General features: G+C 31.6%; 1 protein-coding gene across 12 annotated transcripts in view; it reads right to left on the minus strand.

Moving 5' to 3' along the window:
* DENND1B (DENN domain containing 1B) overlaps positions 1-24,389 on the minus strand; it is a 280,347-nt gene that overhangs the window by 94,852 nt on the left and 161,106 nt on the right. For all 12 annotated transcript variants that reach the window (XM_078002252.1, XM_078002223.1, XM_078002233.1 and 9 more), the window contains 3 exons: positions 17,058-17,158; positions 11,383-11,428; positions 6,555-6,656 (listed from right to left, as the gene is read on the minus strand). In XM_078002252.1, the coding sequence (XP_077858378.1) occupies positions 6,555-6,656; positions 11,383-11,428; positions 17,058-17,158 (249 nt within the window). The remainder of the gene's footprint in view (positions 1-6,554; positions 6,657-11,382; positions 11,429-17,057; positions 17,159-24,389) is intronic.

Consider the following 24,389-nt stretch of genomic DNA (forward strand, 5'->3'; position numbering starts at 1 on the left):
ACTTACCTCTTAATTGTTATACAAGAGATAAATATATTTCTATTTTTATCTGAGAATGGGTATTTAGGTCTCTCTGTTATAGCAGCTTAGCTTGTACCCTAGTAAATACACCAAACAGCAAACAAACAGTATAAATGATAATAAACAGTATAAATGATAATAAACAGTATAAAGGATAATAAACAAACAGTATAAAGATATATGAGAGATATGAAATAAGAATATAGACCAAGCTCCTAACTGCTTCCATAGTTTCTCATATTGGTGCACCTGAAATCCCATCCTCAGTGCAACTGGCACAGCATCAGGTTCCTGCCACGTCATAAGAAAAATGAAACCTCAGGCTTGCAGCCTTTACTATTAAGCTGGAGAAGAACATTTGAGCCCCCGAGAATTTAGGCACTACCACATAAGATAATGCCTTGCTGCACCACAGAGGCACACATGGTTTTTTGTGTCACTGAGCTAGAACAGGCTCAGCCTCTACCTATCTCACCCTTAATCTAAATTAGGATACCACTGTAATTCTCTCCAACCGCACTCTGTTTCTTTATAACATTTGTCTCTATTTGTAATACTAGATGAGTGTTAACACACCATAAACTCTATGAAATAAGAGTATATGTCTGCTTGTTCACCACTATATACCTAGTTCTTAGCACGTTTGTACACAGTAGATACTTGATAAATACCTGTTGAATGAATGAATGAATAAATGAACAAATCTAACAACTGTTCCAGGCACAATTCTACAATTATTCCTCTAGTTGACTCAATCAAAGTATCTACGATGGTGCTCAGAAACACAATTCATTTAAAAGGTCACTTGGTTATTATGATATTAGCAAGGTTTGGGAACCGCTATTGTGACAGTGCTCACAATATTACACACAAAAAAGTTGCTTGAATGTGGAAAAATCAAGAATTTAAAGGACCAGAAATAAATTGGAAATAATTTTAAAAGCCAAAATCAAGGTTTACATTTTTCAGAAAAAAAAAAAAACGTATCTGCAGTAACAAGAGAAAGAAGCATGCTATTAAGATAATACATGGTGGGTGGGAGGAAGACATTAAAAGTAAGGCAAGGTAATTTAGTTGGAAATGAAAAGCCAGGAGAAAGCCAAGGAACTTCATTGAGCAGTTAAAATCACTAAAAGTAACAAACAATAAATCAACTTTAGAATGACAAAAGTACAGAGACATAAAGGGAGGGATTACCAAAGCCTGGATCATTGCTGTGGGAAAGCCAGGTTCTCTTATTCAATTGAGAGAAACTAACAAAAATCTTTTAAATGTTTAGAAGCACAGTTAAGGTTTTTGGGTTTTGCTTTTGTCTTCTTTGTTTTAGTATTTAAGGTTTATATTTTTAAAATATACACCAAGAAAACAGTTGGGAGGACAGTAAAATCTATAATAGTTTACCTACAAACAACAACAAAAAAAAACTACTTTGTAAATAATTATGTCTCTGACAATAACTATTTAAAAGAATAGCTGAGTTTCCACAGACATTCAGCTGGGTATGCAGAAGCACAATGACTGCCATCACAACATGGTCTCTTTTTCTAAACACAGGAAATAAAAGGTTATACTCATAGTCAAAAAAGTATATTTTATATATGCATCCAGGTTTCTCATTTTCATTATTATTAAAGTCAAATGGAAACATCCTTATAAAATGTTCTAGGAGGTAACTGTAAACAGACTTTAAAAGCAAGCTTCTATTACTAAAGATAAAAGAAGTGCAATTATATTTCCTTTCAGCAATCACGTATTGAACGCCTATTTACGAAGCACTGTACCAAGGCTGTGTGGCAGGAGCAAGGTACAACTAGATGCCTGAATTCTACCAATTGGAGATTGAGAGGAGAAAAAGCATGACTATACTTTTCCAAGGGCAAACTAAAAGCAATATTTGTCTCCTGAAGTAATAAAATGTTCTCCAAATTACTCTAGAAGCTGAGTGAATCTTTCTAACCTGACCACCCTAGAAATTTGTTAGGGACTTCATTTACCATTAAACACAATAAGGATAACAGCAGAACTGTGGCAAACCTGGAACTAATATAATATTCTCTGGGGCCTATTTTTCTTTATAACATATATTATGACAATTTAACATGTTAAACCTTCATGTTAGATTACAGGAAATATTCAATGAATTAAACATATCCATTGACAGTCCGTGTGGTTCTAAGAGTTTAATTTGCTTACATAACTTAATATTTTTTAAAAAGTTTATTTTAGAATTATCTGAAAAAAACTAATTCTTTCAAGCTTATCCCCAAATTAATAAATTCACTTGAATGTAGATATTCAAATATTTGATATCAGAGATTTAGAGACTTTCTCCAGTTCTTATATGCTCTTAATGATTTAATGATTTTTGGTGATTCAGAGCAATTCGTGTCTTTCTTTTTTTTATCACAAAAAAACCATTTAAGGCACTCCTTCTTATGATTCCTGAAAGCTTCACTATAATATACATGATATTTTAGATAGCATCATTATAATAAAGTCTTTTCAATGTTTTAGTAATGAAATATGCTACATACAAAATATAGCTATCCTGTAACATACAGTGGTCTACAGTGACTTGTACAATAACTCTTAAGTGTACCATATTTTCTATATACCCTCATAGTAGAAAACACAAAATTATTTTCCAATAGTATTATATTTAAGACGAAAATGAAGTTTTAAAAATAGTGCTGAAAATCCTAATTTAAATCAAATGGATCAAACTAATATTTCTTTAACAAGTTTAAGTGGCAAGTAAACTTCTATAATATATTTTAAAGGAGTTATTCATTAGATTGTATATCACATTTATATGAAAGGGACCATGGTCTACTGTTTCAGACACAGGCCTGAGGATCAACCTCTATGAACTGAATCTCTAGATGTACCATTAACAGTATACTTTCTGTGCCTTGATTTTCTTATCTAAAATAGGAATAGCATAATGACCTATCAATATTATTACTATTCTTACAATCTAACGAGTTTAAATTATTAGAGACAGTTAAGCAATACAGGTCAAAAAACTTGCCTGTTGTAACGAATACTGTAATACATGTAACTTTTTCAGATGTCAATTCATTTTTTCAGATGTCAATTCATTTCAGATGTACTTTCATCTATAGGAATTTATAATTGTTTAATTTAATATTCATATGAGGAGAGAATTCCTAAATCTTATAATTCTAATTATTAGCTTAATTCCTGGTAAGAGAGTAATCCTATTTCTATTTGAAATAGTAACAACCTCCAAATTGCTTTTTAAAATGTTGATGATAAAAATTAAAATGAGCAGGAATATCTCAGAAATACATTTTAAATTATTATGCAATTAAAACTAAATTGTATGCAGATTTGGAATAGGAGGTTTTAATACTGCATTTTCATAAATTAAAATCAACTCATTTGAGATTTCAAATGTTATATTTAATTCAATTGGTTCTTTTTCTCACCCTTATGAACATACCACAATAACACTAACTTTGATTGATGCTGTAACTGAGTCCTAACATTTACTTTTTTTATTTCAAAACATTCAAACTATACTACAGATGTTTGAAGGTGTCTATTTGGCATAGCCACTAAAAAAATAAAGTCGCAATATATTCATAGACAAAAACTACAAGAGTATATTTTATTGGATCTACTGCCTTTAAAAGTTATTCCATGTAATAATCAATATCGTTAAAATCACTCCCAATAAAATATTTGTTTTTTTTCTTTTAATGATCCAAATCTATAGTGAAATGATGAAATCAAAAAACAAGTGTTCTTGTCAGAAGACAGGAAAAGAGGTTTTCCCCCTCCCTTTAGGAAAACAAAGGAATCCTGAAAGCTTTGCCCTGATTTATTTTTCCAATTTTAAATACCTTAAGAGTAGCGGAACTGCTACTGGCATGGTAGTATTTCTAACAGTCAATAAATCTAAAATATTATGTGTGAATATTGGAATGAAGCCATTAAGAAGATTACAGCATGCAACACAGCAGAGGGTCCACAGGAAAAAAGAACTAGTAATTCAGGACAACTGTGACCACTGACCTTTGAACAGCCAAGACCACTGGTCAATCTGACACAATAATAGAGTACACATGCATAGAAAGTCAACCAGCCCATAAGTATAATTTAAATGCTTTGGTGAATGATTTTAAAAGGACCCCCCCCCTTTTAAATCTCAGTTAACCTATTAAACAATCAAACAATACTAATAGTAACATTTTTCAGGTTTCAAGTATATTTTATCAATTTAAATCACACACAAAAAATTTTAGGAAGATCATTTGCAATTTTAACACATCTCATTTAAAACATTTACAATTGTCCTGTTCTGTCTAGTGGGGGTAGGGCAGCTTCTAAAATATGATGTGATGCTTCATCCTATTTCCTCCAAAATTATAAGAGATAGAAAACAGATGAAAAAGCTAAATTTATTAGAAATGGGTTCTAAAAATCACCCAAAATATTTTTAGAAAATTACCATAACTTTAAACCATCTCATACTTTCAGTAAATGGTCCTAGCTCCATCTCAGAACAATTTTTGTCTATTCTTTAAATTTCTCTGTAAGCCTGTGTCCCTGAATTTCAAGCATATATTTATTTAATCAATTTATACCACCTTTCAGTATAACTTTTATCTATATTTTTAAATATTTCAGTTATGTTTACATTGTTGTTCATGAGTAAATAACAAGATGGTCCCTTCTGTCATCTTATATATTTAGACCTTTACATGTGTGAATATTTAACTTCTCCATATATTTAAATAAATGTTTTAATCATCAAACTAATTCTACTAGGAAAGTAGTACTTCTCAATTTAAAAAAGAATCACCCATCAAAAAATAAAATTTCAAAGATTATTTTTCTCAAGAATCATCTGTCATTGATTGAACTGCCTATAAAAATTTTAATATCATGTACAGGAAAGCTGAATTTCTTTCTCTTTTTTTTCTTCTTTCTCTTTTTAACAAACAATCTTTCTCCCTAGGATATTAACGGTAGGAAGTACATGCACATAAGGAAAGCGTTCCTAAAAGTCAGGATTCTATTTTCATAATTATTTCTCTATACAGTGAAAAACACTTTGAATTATTTTTAAATGAATAACTCTAATAATTTATTTGTGATTTTGTTTTTGCAAAAATTTTATAATGAGGTAATCTAGTTATAATAAGCTAAAAAGATGTAATTGTTCACTGGCCTAGGTTTAGATTTGTACATTCATAGCAAAAGTTTTACTACAGTAAGATAAGGTAGTTCAATTTTAATATGCCTCAAGTCAGCAAGTATTTTAGGTTATTATGGGCATAAATAATCTGATTTTGACTTTAAAATCGTATTTTTCCTATCATTAGACAGAAGGACAATCAAGGCTGGTATTAGTGTATTTTTGAGTTTAGGATTTTTTAAATTCACTTTCTCAAATTCCTTAATAATGGATTTCAAAGTAATTCAATATTACAGAAAAATATGTTCTGAAGGTATATTTTTCCCAAATTTTAATATCCATATAAAGAATAAATGCTTTGATTTTTTAAAAGGAAGTTATTTTAACTTAGAACTATGTTATAAAGATATTTTTAAGTAGTCATTAAAATATATACAGAAACAATACTAGTTTGCATTTTTGTCCGATACTAAGGAATATGAAGGCCAAAAATAATGCACTTTTGGAGACTATTTAACATGACATACAGAATATGTCCCATTATAAGCTGCAGACACACTCACACACACACAACCCTCCGCAAGATCAAAGACCAGAAGAGAACTGGCACTTAATTTATCAGCCTTTACAGACAAAAGACAGTTTTCGTCATTTCAAAAGGATCAGATGTCTTTTATGACAAACTGGGTTTGCAGTTTAATTTACAAATAGAATTCTAAGTAAGCAGTCTTTGCTCTGCCAAAGCAAATGACAAACAGTGTAGGTTTTCATTCTTGCGGCCCTCAGCAGGATAGAAAAGATTAAAATAAAACTGAAATAATTTAGAGAAAACAAATAAATGTTTCAGAAAGTTGAGGGAGATCAAAGCCAGAATTTTCTGACCCCAACTGTACAAGCATTTCTTATTATATTGACCAGTAACATCAGATCATTAATTAAAAGGAAAAGCGCTGGCAGGTGGCAGGGAAGCAAAAGCCGATAATTGGCCCCCTTCTTCTTCTTGCCTTCAAAAACTCTCTCATTCTTTTGCAAGACATGCCACTAGGCAGACAGAAATGCCTACTTTGTAATATAATGATTAAGATGAGATGAAGAGACTTAGGTTTAAAGAAACTCTGCCTAATGAATGCATTCAGCTTTTTAATTATGATCCTACTTTTACAATAAGGAATATGATGTTCCATTCAAAATCTCAACTGCTAAAAGGTAAAAATATTAAATATGGAATCAACATTGATTTCTCTAACACCCCATGCAAATACCCAACCCTTTTATTTCAGATATTAAAAGTGGGAAAAATAACTTAGTAATTCAGAGGTCCAGGAGAAAACATATATGTTCACCACTGAATAGCCTTCATACTTACCACATCACTTGGTAGGTTGTTCAAGTCACTAAATGGTGATTCTAATGTGTTTGTATCAACATTTAACATAACAACATCTTCCAATGATTTATTTTTCACTCTCTATTAAAAAAACACAATTATGAATACAAATCTTAGTATATTTACTTTACAAAGTTATGATGCGCTTGGAAACAGAAAATATTATCTTAACGCATTAGGCTTGGGAAAAGAAAAAAGGAAAATTCTATATTATAAAAGGATAGAAACAACTTTGCCTCCTGAGAAAGTCTGACTACAACCTATACGAAAAGATTTAGTAAAAATGCTTAAAATTGAATATTTGCTCATCTTATATTAAACATAACAACAACAAAACTTCTTATAAAATAGGCACAGTTACATCAAACCATAAACAAATTATATACTTTAAAATTTTTCCACTTAATTTCAGTCCCATGATACAAGAATTTGTGGCCAGCTCTATACCTATGTTTAGCATAAATCATATTGCAAGGATAACATAAACCAATAACTATGACTACAGCATTAAACTGTAATTTAAATTTTTTATCTATATTCCATACCAAAACGTATATGTTGATGATGAGGACTGAAAGCTGAATAAGAGAAAATAACAGGATAGTAATATGGAATTTATTGTTAGTAATATTTCTCACATGAATTTCAATAGAAGGTATCAAATTTAATAGCCTATCAGACTATCTTGACTTGTCTCATTTGTTTGAAAGTTTAATCAAAATAGTCAAATTATCTCAATATGTCTACAAATAATAGTAAATAAGAATTTTATCATATTTTTCATCCTTAAAATACTTACAGTTCATTTTTCCTACTTAAACTAATAGGTATACTTAAACAATTCATATAATTTTATTAGTCTTATTTAATTTGTAACAAATAGTATTATTCTTTAGTGATAAGTGCTCATTAATTAAATATATTCGTGAACTCTGAATTTTATAATTGTATAAGTCAACTAGCAATAGGTTAATAATTTTAGTGTAGTATTTTTAAAGTGGTGGTCTACAATAATAGTCATTTTTGAAAATTATCACTTAAAACCTTATTACCTTATATTTTAAATTAGCCAAACTGGTTATTTTACATTGATCATAATTAAAATTTCTCTGATCCATTTACAATTTCAAATCTCTGCATATGAGAATGTTAAACTTTCTAAAGCAATGGTAGTCTAAAGCAGAGAATTTCCACATGTTAAGAAAGGCTTAATGTCTACAATGAGGACAGATGATTCTAAAAATCTGTCTTCTTTATTATAAAGACTTAAAAGATGGCCACTTCTAAGATATTAGCAGAGAATCACCTACAGTGATACTATTGATACTACTTCAAAAATATTTACAAATACACTCATTTCCTTTTCTTTTCACATGTTTACAAATATGTAAAAAGCTTTAAGTACATATATGTGTAGTTACCTATAAAGTAACTATAGTATGACTACAATAACCTATTTTATAAGTAAAAATATAAATTATATTAATCACATTTGTGTGAAAAACATGTCATAATTTTGATTTTCCTCTTCAACTTTAAGTTCTCATTTTATGACAGAAACTATAAAGATAATCCAATAAACCTGACATATTTGTTAAGGGATAAAATGACTTAGTTTGTAAATAGCCTAAGATAAGGTTATGTGCCCACAAAGTGTTTTGTGAGGACATTATCACTAAACTCAGAACAAGGAAATTGGTACTACTATGATATGTACACTTTTTTCAAAACTGCTCTTAGTTTTAAAAACCTGGTAATTGCTAAATATTAAATTTTATTTAAGGGACCACTCAAAAAAGAATAGAAAAATAAATTCATTTCAAATTAATAAACTGAGATTCCCTGACATGAAAATAATTCTATCAATACATTAGCAAAAAAGGAAAAAATAGAGAGTAACAAATTTATTTTAATTTGGATTAGTATCAATATTTTATCTATTTTTTCTCTCCAAATTAGACTTCAACTATTTTTTTTTCTAAATAGGCATGGGAAGTCATGTGGTATATAAAACGGTACCTCTTTCTGTGTCTCACTGTTACATCTCATAAAGTTATGAGATACAAAATTAAGAAAATTTTAAAAATTGTCTTTTTCTTCAAAAATAAGAAAACATAGACTGAAATGCTTATTAAGCACAACTGTATGAAGTGAAGTCTTTCTCACACCCTCTATGTTTAACTTTTCCATACAATATGGCTACAAATATACTTATGCACATTAATACAAAGAAATGACACAGTGGCAGCAATCACATGATTTTATAAACTGGGTCAACATTTTATTTAGAATCTGTTGTACATTAAAACAATAAGATATTCCTCTACTAATTTATTCCTTATGACCTGCAGGCCTTAGTCTGCCTTGAGTTCATCCCCAAAGTCTAGTTTTCAGGCAGAACAAAGTGTCTTTAGCCTTTATTTTAGAAGGAAATTTGTATTTTAAAAAGATTCTGGCCATCCTTTACTCATAATTTCATTAAAACAATTGAAAGAAAGATGTTAAGGGATGTTAATTTCATGTCTTTGAACAAATACATTTAGAAGTTGTTACATTAGGTTGGTGCAAAATTAACCGTAGTTTTTGCCATTTAAAAAAACAGCAAAACCGCAATTAATTTTGCACCAACCTAAAAAAACAATAAAATGTGTTGAAACTCTCTTGACCAAGAGAAAGGGAATAAGAAAATATTTTAATTATTCCTTAAAGAAAAATTGGTTGTAATTGCCAAGCAAGAAGCAAATATTTACTCAGTTCAGTCTTACATATTAAATATGTAAATAGCTGTATCAATATTTTAATTACAAGACCATTTTGGTAAAAATTAAAAAGCATAAAAGGTAGAAATTTTAGTGAAAAAAATCTTCCTAATAGTGCCATAACAAGAATGAAATTTGCACGATTGACATCATCTTGTAATAGATTAACAAGAAAGTTGTTGAATGGTATCCAATTGTTTTAAAAGCATTCCTGAAGTGCCCAGTATAGCTTCTCATTCACTAATAAACCAATTAAATAAAATAAGGCTGACTATTAAGACACTTAGATAAGTCCAGAGTATGAAAAATACAGAGATTTCAACCAGTCTAATTATGGCTTCAAATATTCTCATTTAATAATATGAGTCAATTTAAAGTTAGAATGGATTATTCTCTAAGACAACACTTTTTAAGGAGAAAACAATTCTTAAATTTGCTACTTAAAAACAGTATTGGTTTTCTTTATAGGTATCCAAGAATATGTGATAAATTTAATTGAATGTTTAAAATATATACCCTTTTCTACAGTATTTTGGAAAAGCTGAATCATTTGTTTTAAAACTTGATGTAGAATCATTATGCAAAAAAACCTGTAACATCAACAGGTAACCAACAACTTTAAATATTTTTCATCTCTATAATAAATAAACATGTTATAAAAATTATGTATCCTATTAGATTCATTAAGAAGCGACAAGTACACTAATATAAAAATCAAATTTGACGACCCTTTTTAGAAAACAATCCAACCAAGGTTAGATTTTAAATAAAGTCAAATTACTGATAAACTAAATGCTAGTCATATAATCTTGTAACAAATTAAGTACCTACTCATTCATATTTCATTTTATGCAATTTATCCTTTCACTGAAACTACCTTGGCATGTAAGAATAAGTTTTCTAGAAATGAATAAAAAATAAGGAGTCATAAAGTTATGCAACTCAGACTTCAATATTACAAACAAACCTACTCAAGATATTCATTTAAATATTTTTTTGTTATTGGTGAAACAAATAAAAAATGTTGCCCTAGCATTTTGTGATAAGCAAAAATGCCCAAAGCTAGAGTACAGGTCGGAATCCACAACCTGCGCCTCCTAAAGGGGCATGACTCTCTCCCAATATGATCCTCAGGAGTTTTAAAATATATCAACAGACTCATCTTTGATCAAAGCAAGGACTGATGGAGTGTATACAGTGATGGCAACTAAGAGGAAAACCAAAGCTAACTCATTTAGGTTGCTCATTAGAAACTGGGTTAAAGTACAATCTGTACAACCAGCAAAAAAAGATAAATTTATCTGAATAAAACTGATAGCATCCAGCATAATGACACCACTCAATTGACCCAATCCTTTGTTTTAATTCAAGCCTTTTGCTTATTTTGTTAAGATGCTGACCCCATACCAAGACCTTCCTGGGAATCTCACTAATTTCAAGTTCCTGGTGTTAATAGTTCAAGGTCTTTCACTATAGGAATAACTTAAATGACAAAAATATTTTAAAATGATGCGGTAATGGTGGAAAAAAAATACTAAATTTTATATTCCCAAACAGAACTGAAAATTAAAACTTAAGGCTATATTCTAAAGTTAATGATTAGTATATTAAAACCACATTTAAAATATATATACTGATAAATGGGAACATAATGAAGTCTGCAAAATAAAAAATTTTACTTCATGACTCATAAGTACATAAATTTTGACTTTCAAAATATAGGTCTGAAAAAGAGATATAAATGATCTCAAGTTGCCATAAAAAAAGGCAATTGATCAAGGACTGAAGTTTTAGTATTTAAAACTTATATGATTTCTACCAAATATAACCTATTTTTATGGATTTCATGCCATAAAAAAATGGTCATTTAGTATGTTAATTTAAATGAAATTATTTCAATGTTCTTTTTAAAAATGATAAGCATACTCTAAATATGAAACGAGTCACTTCTTTGTCCTATTCCATTGATATTCCTTCAAAACAAAACTGTTTTAACTATTATTTTATGAGTTAATTTTATCACTATCTCATGTCTGAAAGATACTCACCTCTATGAGGCTGGAGTGTATTCCAATCAGGTATGGCATTGGGGCACTAAATTAAAAATATATATATGCATAGATTCATATAGTTCATTAAAACTGAAACAACAGTATAAGTAATTCAAAATGATTAAAAATTAAATGTACTAAATGCTCAGTTCCAGCATAACACATTATGGATATTCAAAATTATTCAATATATAAAGCTCAAATTTAATCTTAGAGGCCATTAATATATTTAAACTTAAGGTTGCTTTTTATAAACATCATAAAGTCATTTATAATTTAATCAAGAGTTATAATGTCTAAAAAGTTTGTTTGTTGGTTTGTTTTTAACTTAAGAAGAATATCAAGGTCTAGGCCATAGTCTGAATTGAATCTTTTCCATATACCTCATAGCAAATATATCCTAATCATCAAACTTATTTACATCCCTTTTGCACATCTTTTCCTATTCAATTAAATTCTTATTTCTATGATATTCTTAATACATATCTTCATTGATACATACCTCCTATGTCACCAAATATTAGGGTCACAGGGTCAGTCTGCAAATATTTATCAAGACTTATTGTTTGTCAGGCACTGTTCTGGGAGTGGATGTACAAAAGGAAACAATTTCCTCACCTACTGTGCTATCTTTCCCCTCGTATACATTGTCTTTTATTTACTTAATTGTATAAATTCAGATTTATCCAACTTTCACTTTTAATAATGAAATAATTTTAATAAATTTAAAAATACTTAAGTGTGAGAATAATCTTGAATTAATTAATTCGACACATGATATTTAGAGCAAAGCAGGTGCCAGGCCTTAGGATAGACACTTGGGAACATAAGAGACAATATAAAGAGAATATATTCCCTATGGGTTTTATACTCTTGCAAAAAATATAGATACTAAATTTTTAATACATAAAATAAGAATTGCTGGTTATTTCAGAAATACTTCTCATGAAATACAAGAAGAAAATTATTCAACTTGACATTTCAAACCTAAAATATTATCTAACAGAAAAACATGAGAATTGACAGATATCTACGAAGGCAATAGTGGATATATGAAAAAATAGCTATTTTAAAATAAAACGTTTTTGGTAATTCTTTTACAGGCATCTTTGTGTTCTATTATCACACACCTTTTCTGTTAATGCAAACAGATAATCCTGTTTCTCAAAGGATTTGCATAATTTTCTAAACATCATTGTCATTATCAGAACAGAGATGTCCAAATTTCTGTGTGTTCACTTTGCTACTGAGAACCAGCAACAGATTACACAGGCACCCTGACAGACCCAGAGATTTCACAGTAATCTTAAAAAGTTCCAAATTTATTTAAAGATGGCTAACCACTAATCCATATATCCAGAATTTACAAAGTAAGTGTTAAAGTTCTTATTTTACTCCTCATTAGCCTGTACATTCTAGTTCATTACTTCTTATTGTACTAGATTCTAATTCCCAGTTGTCTTTGCCCTTTGTAGCTTTGTTCCTTCCTATTTATTTTTTTAATTTGAATGCAAGAGACCATCTGGAATTGATCTGATATTCTGGATACTTCACTAGGCTGAAAGTTGAGAACTTTTTATAGGCCTTGATATCCTTAAGACCTAAGAGATTTTCTACCTTCAAAAGGAAACAGGAGGAACAAATGTGGACTGTTCCACTACTTCCCTAGTTCAAGTTCTCATCCCTGAATTCCTTCTGGGGCTCCAGAGAAGACTAAAGTGCATATCACTAGCAAATCTAGGCTTCCACAACAAGGTTTTGATAACTTTAACAAAATGAAGTTAGGCAACTCCCATGATCTTAAATATCTCAATCCCTGCCTATATCCAAAATACCATAAAATTATTAAAGTCACTGCGTAAACTTCCAGTTCACCTCAGGTTAGCTTATCCTACTCACAAGATTTATAGTACAGAAAAAGCCCATGCAGTCTGAAATTCAAAGTACATTTTAATGAAAGAGTTTTAAAATAGTTAAGCCTTCTAAAAAACAATAGTTACTAAGTCCATTTTACAAATGTTGGTGGGATAAATGGGTGGGTCAGAGTTTCATAAAATCAGAAGCAGACTGCTAAATAACCTACTGAAGTGCCAGCAAATACATCTAGGAAAACATTTTTTTAAACTTTATGGAAGACATACTTATCTTTTGAAGTATAAAAAACACATTTATAAAAATTATTAAGCTGGCATAAAAATATCAATTAAAAAGCTTGTATGCAAAATGTAATAATAACTTGATTACATTTAAAATGGGATCACTTGTTACATCCACATGTTCTCTTCTCACCAATTTCTCATAAACTCCAAAACACGGATGTGAGAACTGTAAATATTATTAACCTAGAGACTAATTTCTTAAAATAATTACAGTTTGCAGAATATAGAGTGAATAGTTGTTTCTTTCTCACAAAAACTGGATTGTGTAATCCTAATATGAAATCACCCAAATCTCATGAAATGTAAGTTTGCAACCCTAGCTTAAATTTCCTAATTCGATTAGAGCATTATCAAGTCAAGAAGAAATTCTTGGCAACACAGACGTTTTGTCCTCTGTGTGCAAAACTGTCCTAGATCTTTCTTTCAATGTAGTTATTTTGCAAAGATGGGATACAGAAACCTCCATATGATTGCTGCTTCTTTTTGGTAGCAATTATCTGTATTTAAGAATAGCTTTTTTTTTTTTTTTTAGGTTTTCTTACAAAGAGACCACCAATGACATAGACCATAACAGCAGTCTATTGGGGTAGTCTGAAGTATACAATTTTCCCATTTGTTTTTTTACAAAACCTATTCTCTCAGAAGCTAAACCTGCTCCTTTCATAAAAAGAAGAGTCATATAGCCTGACTCAATCATTCATGAACAAATAATAGATAATAATAATTTTACTAGCACTAAAGTCACATTATCTGTCATGTGTTTATGGATTCAGATAGGTTAAGAGTGCCTTGCAACATCACAGACTTGCCATATTAAAGTATTCTTATATTGGCTGATTAGGGAAAAATGCAGATGGTGTCATTTCCTCCCAGGCACCTTCTTTAAGCTACCAGGGAGTGTACGCCACTTCTTTTCATGTGTTGCCATCCATGGTCCTTTGTATGCCTATCCTGTAATACTTATAATGTTGCAGTACTGTGCTATGTGTGTGCATGTGTGCACATCTAAGTATGTGTGTATTTCTTGCTATCTGTGAACCCTGCAAGGGCAGAAACTAAATCTTATTCATTACATTACATATTCACAGCTTGGCAAAATATTTAGATGGTCACTAAATGTTTAATGAACAAATGAATGGATGAATCAACAAAGTAACAAGGCTTTATTGGTGGACCAAGATGCGATATTCATCTATGGTCACAAGATGGCATTATGGCTCTCCACAGTCCAACCCACAGCAGAGCTACCAGCTGCAAAAACAGAAATACTTTATGGAGGTAGGATTACCTCAGGAATCAGAAAGTTCCAATCATGCCAAAGAGTTAGCAAATATATATCTTTTCCTATCAAATCTTCATGATACTATTTTTGAACTGGAATATTCATAAAAATTATTTAATCAAATACTGTGACACTGAAGGGATGATCTGTAATTTTTTTCCCTTTTACATGTAGATCAGTATGATTTTAACCTCAAGGATGGAAATGGAAGAAAACCGTTTACCTTAGGAAACAGTTTAGTTTACCAAGTTTTCTGATGGCTATTCTTTAAAAAAATATATTATATTACACTACTCAGTTCCTATGATAGAAGCTGAGCCTATCATTGTGACCTTAAGGTTCAGGAAGTTTCAGGTAACTTCTTGTTTGAATATCACTGATTTACTCTTTGAACCAGGGAGTTTTTGGCATGGAAGCTGTTAGAACTCAACCCAAAGGCTATTTCAGACATTAGAAACTAGAAAGAAAATTCCAGGGACTGAAATATGAAACAAGTTTCCTTCACTGAATTTAATGACGGGTAGAAACTATCAGAAAAGCTCTGGAAAAAATTAGTACAGAACTGCCTGTGTCATAGAATAATTTCTAAATAACATTTTAGAAAATCTTAAATGTGTAATTCATTATAGATAATTGAACTTAATTAAAGGTGTGTTATCTCTTAAGAGGTTAGAACATTTTAATATAAAAATTAAGATGGCACTAACATCATATATAAAATGTAATTCTAAAGATACATTATATAAAATCATATATCAATATATTTCCAAATACTGCTGTAACATGTATTTTTAAATAAGTAAAGTTTAATTACTGAACAGTATATACAAAGATCTACTGCATATGTCAACATAAATAAATGAGAGACCCTCCCTTTAAGGAATGCTAAAATACTACAGGTATGTTGGTTAAAGAAAAACTCTAAAATGAATAACAAAGGGCTTATTTATAGATTTAGCTTTATTCTTAGACTTGTGTGTATAACGCTTAACAATATAAACTACATTCCTATAGTTTCCTGCCAAACAGTTTCTCCTTTCTAGTTCTCAAACAGCATAATAGTAATGGTAGGTCACTGGGCACCTACTTCACAGCATTATCAATTCTAATAATATTACCATGCTGTGGAAACACAACAATATATTAATATAATCAATATGTGGCCAAGTACATGTGTTGTCAGTACAATCACTTGCTCTGAAGAGAGTTAGTCATAAAAAGTTAATAGAAACCCTCTATGTATGAACTTAAATCATTTTTAATCCTTAATACTTTCTGCCTTTTATGAAATAAGAAAGTTAAATGAATGCATTGATTCTAAAAGTGCTGTGTTTTAGTAACATTAGCTGTGAAATAAGAAAACACATTAAGGTCAAAATTGTTTCCTTCTATGTGTGTGCACAATGGTTTAGAGAAAACATCCCATCACATTTCTTAAGAATTAGGCTACACCTGCAGAAGATGATTATGCAATAAAGATAACATTTCCCCCCCTAGTTTTGAAGAAGGCCCAGAAGCTGCTATTTAGAAGTCTAATCCTTATTTAGACTCATGATAAGTATGCAGATTCTTCCAGGCGAAGAGAACAAGGAGGTTCTAGAGGCCTGGTTATTGGGTGGGATCCCTTAGGAATTGTGTCTAATGCCAGGAAACTTTTCAGAATTACTCCCAGTACTTTTCAGCATTGCTGTTCATGGTGGTTCAAGGCTGAGACTTTGACTTAAACAAAAAACAAGAATTCTTGTAGTAGAGACAACCCCTTTGTCAGTACTTGGTATTTGGTGGGCTAATATCAAAAAAAGAGGGGTAGAGTAGTGTGTTCTGAAGTAAAGGTAACGAGAGTATGCCCTGACAGAGACAATGTGGTTTCTGGCAGATTTGCCAGACAAATTCCGACACCTGGGATATTGAGTTCTCTAACTGACACCATAACTTCTATACAGTTTTCCTAAACACAACTTAAGACTGTTATTTTTTCCTATTTTGCATTATCTAAATGACTGCAGAAGAAATTCACAAAATCTAAAGAACTTTATGTTTGCTAAGTATAAATTTGTGCTACCTTTGAACAGAATTATTTTGTCCTTCATAAAAGCCATCTTTACTATTTATTAAAATGTAAGTTTCTGTGATTTCTTTTAAATATACCACCAAGTTTATCTAATTCACAAATAAACAGATATCTAATCACGAAACCTAAATTTAAAGGAGTCTGGCAAAAGCCAGCTTACCAGCAGTAGTCCAGCAGGTGTGGAGGAAGCACTGGGATGTATATGTGTTGCCAATACATTGGGTATAGGAGAGCAGCTGATCCATGGATACAGGCAGTTAACTAAAATTTGTAAAAGGATAACAAAAATAAGTAGCTGCTGACCTTCCAAACAAAAAGCAATGTTCAATGTATCAACAATGAACAGTAATCACAGAACAATTTACATAATGACATAAATCACATTGTCTTTACCAATTCTACATGTAAAAAGTCTTATGTCTCAGAGGCCCCTCTGAAACATATATAAAGAGCAAAAGTAGCTTCTTGGGAATCATGTAGTTATAATCATCTGAAAATACAGAGCTTGGGATTAAAAACTTAGAACATAAGTAAAACTGAAAAATTAGGTGTGCATCTTAGAAAAATTGCAGGAAATTACAATTTATACAGCATAGTTTGTGTATCACTCAGATTAATATAACATGATTAAATATGGAAAGGAAGAGAGGCTGAAAGCTCCTGAGGGATATCATTAGGGCAAATTGCCAAAGAATGAAACATGAGCCAGTCAGGAGAGTCTGGAAGCTGCAAAAATATCAGGGGACTTGAATGTTCGACAGTTGGAGCTTCAGTAATGTGTGAACTGCGGGTTATGGTATCAAGAGACTCTGTTCACTGACACATAGAATGTCACTATTGACCAGCGAACTGCCCAAGCTTGACAGCTGTACTACAGGAAGCCAAGTATATCATAATTTCATATTTAAACTGTTCATTCCAGATTAACATTTTGTTTCCTAGCTTTATATCACAACAGCTGTAATTACATTGTTGCTATTTTAAAGGTAATTGCCATTTTAATTGTTTTGTTTTGGTAAGCAGTTAATTAAACATTTTTTAGTGCTTAACAAAAGGATATCACCTTTTCTTCCATCTTCTGACCCTCATCAGAATTCTTTCAATATGACTTTCTTTCCATTTTAAATTATATTTCCATAAATGTAAAGTCATTTTTATGCATAAAGCAATAATTAAATCAGCATTCTTAATCATTTTAAAGTTTTGCTATAGTCTGTATTTCAAGGTTACCAATTAAATTATTTTATTCAACTTGAAGATCAGAATTTTTAAAAAATCTGAAAATGAACCAGACTTTCTGTAAACCATTTTCTCTATTATTATACAAAGATATTTAAAGAAACTACATAATAATCCACAATTAATTTTAAAAAATGAATGTACACAAAGCAATCTAAATCCTATTAATAGCCACATTTGTCTGTTTAAGCGCAAAGTAGTTCCATTACATAAAAAGTCAATTAAAGTAATTTGATCTGAACCAAAACTAAAAATTTTTATTCAAAGTATATTCATCTTTGCCATATGTGTTATATTTTTTCCAGTCACGTTTTTAATCAGTTTTATATGGCAAATAATGTATTTTGATTTCACTTGGGATGTTATCATTAAAGGATTTTACTACCTTATACTTACAAGCTTTAATAGGTTATCATAGTATTCCTTCAATAAATATTACTTTTTAAATTCCTTAATTAGAGCCTACAATATGCCACTAGGAGGCATTCAAATACTTCCATTTAACAATTACAGACCATGGATTTATTTATGTTACAAACTGCAGCTAGCGGGAAATGAAAATGGGGTTGATCTAACTCATTGTGTCAAATTCTCCAAGAGCTCTCAGGTACTCCTTAGTTGTAAATTAGGCCTCTTTAAAATTGTATTAACTCTTTCCACCCCCTTTTTAACCTGATGGGCTAAAAGAGCTTATGCAGCTTTGAAAGCAGCTAATTATTCAATTTCTCAATCCGCACACAGATGACTTTTTAAACAGTTCATTCAAAGCCTTAAAAACAACAAAAAAGCTTTTATTGTTACTGAGCAAATAAAAACTGTAGCAAGAGGAAAAACACATTCTTAAAGTGAGGAATTAAATATAATACCTCACTTTATTTCACTGGGCATTTTTATCACTGGGCAATTTATTTCACTGGGGATACCCAGAGTCCAAAGCACTCTACTAAATGTCACGTAAATACTTTCCCTGCCTCCTTACTGGTCATCCTTAAATGAAGTTTTATTAGTTATTCGCTAACAAAATTCAACATTATCTGATGAATTTGACTGATTTCTTAGAGGATGGTTTCTGTAATTATATGCAGAGTCACAAAATTTCTGCAATGGCCAGCATCTGGCAGAGGGTTATGCCTGCTAATCAAGATCTACCAGGAGAGAAGCAAGCTCTACAGGACTTGGCAACTTTCTGGATGTGGGGTATAGGTGACAAGGAGAGGACAAAATATATGACAACACCTCCCCAACCACAGTTCTGGAACTAAGCAACCAGAATGCATTATTAAAGGTAATATAGCAAAGTGTCAGGTTTAAGTAGAATTATAAGGCATCGGCTTTAGCAAATATTTATTCTGTTAACCATAAGACACCTAAATGGAGATTTCCAAAGAAGACGGAAGCATCCCAAAGATGATCCCCCATATTCACCTAGTAACATGCAAGAGCTGTATAACTTAAAAAGAATGAGAAAATACTATTATGGCATAGTCTTTTAGAGACGATAGCAAAGTTGCAAGTAAATAGAATAAAACAAATTTACTAGAAAATTTAACACATTCATATGTAAATTGAATAAAATCATAACAGACACAAAAATTAGGTATTTTATGTATATTACAGACACAAAATTAGGGCTCTGCCACCAACAAGCCATGTGACCTCTGGCACATCTACTAATATAACCATGTCTCAGTTTTCTAATCTTTAAAATAAGAACTCTATGCTAGATGATCTGTAAGTATTTTCTCTCATAGATCAAGCATTCTTTATTTTTAGATCAGATCAGTTCTATCTTTTTTATATTCTTACGTATTGAGATTTCTTCTATCCTGGTGGCTAACGGAATACTACGACTGGACTATAATTCAGATCCACTTTCAAGATATATCTAAAGGTTTAAGTGCTTTAAAGTGCTTTCATAAAGTCTCTAAGTGCTCTAAAGTCCATAAGGTAATTATGCAACTGAAAATATTATAACAATTTATTTGCTTAATTCAGCAAAAATTTTGAGTGCCTGCTATATGCAACTGAAAACCCTATGATGCAACAGGGACACAGCACTAAACAGAACAAAGTCCCCGTTTTATGGAGCTTATGTTTAGTGGAAAAAGCAAACAATAAACAAGTAAAATAAACATTGTCAGAGATGAGATCTATAAAGAAACCAAAGTAGGGAGTGATAGGGGTGGTGGGCTATTTTAGGAGGATTACAGAAAAACTCTAACGTGGTGACATATGTACTAAAACCTAACTGAAGGGAGAGCGCAAACTCGTGGATTGGGGAAGAAGAGCATTCCAGGTAAATTGAACAAGGCATTCAGAAGTCCCAGGTGGGAATATGCTTGGCATCTTCACAGAGCAATGGGGAGGTCAGTGAGATTAGACTGGAGAAAGTGGGAGAATGGCAGATGAGGTCAGATAGAGAAGCAGAATCAATGATCAATGACGGAGAGCCTTCTACGACATGGCAAAGACTCTAAATGTTATTCTGGATGACATTTTTACATACCTATGAAGAGAGTGCTATCATAATAAACTATTTACCTAGAACATTTTGAGAATATACAAATTAAAGGAAAATAAACTACATATTTTAGAAGTTTGGTTTGCAATATAAAGTACTACAAAGAAATGAGAACAATTCAATAAGCCAAGTAAGAAGAATCTTATTAAAGTTATTTATGATATATTGAATCTTTAAGCTTAAAGAAAATGAAATATCATATAGTCTTTCTTTGGGCTAGAATTACCCAAGTTTCATATGTCTGATTAGCGACAGGGCCAGGACTCCACGTTGCTTTTCTAATATCGTCAGTTGCTTCTTTAATACCACAGTTGTTCCTCACGAAAGCAGAGAAAAGTGTAAAGGAAAGAATTTCTATGTTTCAGTTCAAACATATCTCTGGCATTATATCCTGAAACTGAATAATACACTGCTATAATTTTCAGAGAAAAATGAATTTACCAAATAAAGGTTTATGGAAAAACATATTCTTATCTTTATGTAGCATATGAATATTTAAAATGCACATGTATTTTCATAAAGCATACCCAATATATTAAATTAATATAGTGCCAAAGAGCTGACTAATGCAAAATAGAAACATTGGGAACACTGATTTACTATGGACTTCAATTACAACCTAAGTATATATGCTAATCATGAGAACGGATAAGAACTAATGCCCGTGAAACCAGACAGAGAAACCTGACAGTAAAGGTCAGCAATAGTGTACTCAGTCATAGAACAAAGGCATTTGAAACTTCTGGTTCCCAGGTCACCAGGTCTAAACATAGATAGTGCCACTGAAAATAACAGCAGCAAATGTTTATACAATTCTTACCGTGTGCCAAGAACTGTTATGAGTACTTGAACTACTCATATCTAATCCTCACAACAACCTCATGAAGTACTATTATCATTATTTCTACTTAACAGATAGACACTAAGACAAAGTTCAACCAACTGCCCATGATCATACAGCTTATAAACAGCCAAGTCAGGATACAAATGGAGGCAGGCTGGATCCAAAGTATAGTAACCGCTATTTCAAACTACCTTCAATACACGAAGATTTTAAATTCTCATCATTATAAGGCTTTGAATAACATCTACTGACTGAAAATACTGTGTTTTATACTAATTGTATAATAGAGAATGGATCTTTGGACCGAACAGTCAAACAAGAACCACTGACCTTTGTATGAGAAATCTATGATAGACAGAGATCTGATTTACAAAACTTTCCTCAGGCAACACAGACTGTAACTACAGCAGGAAACTAATAGAACAGACTCTCCCAGAAAATGTTAAAAGGTTCTACAAGTTATCATTTCAATTTATGTCTGTGAGTACACCTAAGTTTGAAACAGAACCAAAGTTGTCCTGCTTTGTGATACAAAATCTGATTTGTTCTTCTTAAACTATATTTATAGAAATCAGCCTATTAATAAAACTAGAATTGTTTTAAGCAATTAAATAGGCATGTATTTTCAGGGAAGAGAAAAAGACATTTATCAGACTCCCATGGACACAGCAGAAAGATAATCCATCTCGTATAATTACCACTATGAAAAATAGTACAATTTTAACCAGCACGCCTTACAGGTAAAGGTATCATACAGACACATTGCTACTCACACTATTCTAGCCTCTGTATCACCTATCTAGATTGTGCCTCATTCTTTTGTAGAAATCCTACACTTCAAATAGAGTTATATGAGTTACTGCAGGGTTAAATGAGTTACTGAGGGGCAGATTTATATTCCCCAAGAAAGCATTTATTAATAAAATCTAAGAAACATATATTAGAGACCTCACCTGATTTTTAACTGAATCAGTACTTAATTTAGAAATTTAAGCACTATAAATAATTATAAGTATCAAGAGTAAATTGCTGCAGATGGGAATGTAATGAATTCCTCATAAAATTTTTAAAAAATTAGTGGAAACCATAAAGAAAACATCTGCTTAAACACATTTAATTTATATTCACATTTTAAAGTTTAGACCAAAAAAGTCAGCAGCAAGGTATTTGAAAACCACAACATTAACTACAAAATAGTCTCACTTAAGCAAAACTCTAATATTCAAATTAAGTGAGACTTATAAGAAAATGTTTGGAGAGTAGATATTCTATATAATGCAAAAACAATTATTTTTATTATTATACTTTATGTTCTAGGGTACATGTGCACAACATGCAGGTTTGTTACATATGTAAACATTTGCCATGTTGGTGTGCTGCACCCATTAACTCATCATTTACATTAGGTATATCTCCCAATGCTATCCTTCCCCACTACCCACACCCCACAACAGGGCCTGGTGTGTGATGTTCCCCTTCCTGTGTCCAAGTGATCTCATTGTTCAATTCCCACCTATGAATGAGAACATGCAGTGTTTGGTTTTCTGTTCTTGCGATAGTTTGCTGAGAATGATGGTTTTCAGCTGTATCCTTGTCCCTACAAAGGACACGAACTCATCCTTTTTATGGCTGCATAGTATTCCAAAGTATATATGTGCCAAATTTCTTAATCCAGTCTGTCACTGATGGACATTTGGGTTGATTCCAAATCTTTGCTATTGTGAATACTGCCACAATAAACATACATGTGCATATGTCTTTATAGCAGCATGACTTACAATCCTTTGGATGTATACCCAGTAATGGGATGGCTGGGTCAAATGGTATTTCTAGTTCTAGATCCTTGAGGAAGCGCCACACTGCTTTCCACAATGGTTGAAGTAGTTTACGGTCCCACCAACAATTTCAAAGTGTTCCTATTTCTCCACATCCTCTCCAGCACCTGTTGTTTCCTGACTTTTCAGTGATTGCCATTCTAACTGGTGTGAGATGGTATCTCATTGTGGTTTTGATTTGCATTTCTCTGATGGCCAGTGATGATGAGCATTTTTTCATGTCTGTTGGTTGCATAAATGTCTTATTTTGAGAAGTGTCTGATCATATCCTTTGCCCACTTTTTGATGGGGTTGTTTTTTTCCTGTAAATTTGTTTGAGTTCTGTGTAGGTTCTAGATATCAGCCCTTTGTCAGATGAATAGATTGCAAAAATTTTCTCCCATTCTGTAGGTTGCCTGTTCACTCTCATGGTAGCTTCTTTTGCTGTGCAGAAGCTCTTTAGTTTAATTAGATTCCATTTATCTATTTTGGCTTTTGTTGCCATTGCTTTTGGTGTTTTAGACATGAAGACCTGCCCACGCCTATGTCCTGAATGGTATTGCCTAGGTTTTCTTCTAGGGTTTTTATGGTTTTAGGTCTAACATTTAAGTCTCTAATCCATCTTGAATCAATTTTTGTTTAAGGAGTAAGGAAGGGATCCAGTTTCAGCTTTCTACTTATGGCTAGCCAATTTTCCTAGCACCATTTATTAAATAGGGAATTCTTTCCCCATTTCTTGTTTTTGTCAGGTTTGTCAAAGATCAGATGGTTGTAGACGTGTGGTATTATTTCTGAGGGCTCTGTTCTGTTCCATTGGTCTATATCTCTGTTTTGGTACCAGTACCCTGCTGTTTTGGTTACTGTAGCCTTACAGTATAGTTTGAAGTCAGGTAGCATGATGCCTCTAGATTTGTTCTATTGACTCAGGATTGTCTTGGCAATGTGGGCTCTTTTTTGGTTCCATATGAACTTTAAAGTAGTTTTTTTCCAATTCTGTGAAGAAAGTCATTGGTAGCTTAATGGGGATGGCATTGAATCTATAAATTACCTTGGGCAGTATGACCATTTTCATGA

Source organism: Macaca mulatta, chromosome 1, assembly GCF_049350105.2.
Source record: "Macaca mulatta isolate MMU2019108-1 chromosome 1, T2T-MMU8v2.0, whole genome shotgun sequence".
Classification (NCBI taxonomy): domain Eukaryota; kingdom Metazoa; phylum Chordata; class Mammalia; order Primates; family Cercopithecidae; genus Macaca; species Macaca mulatta.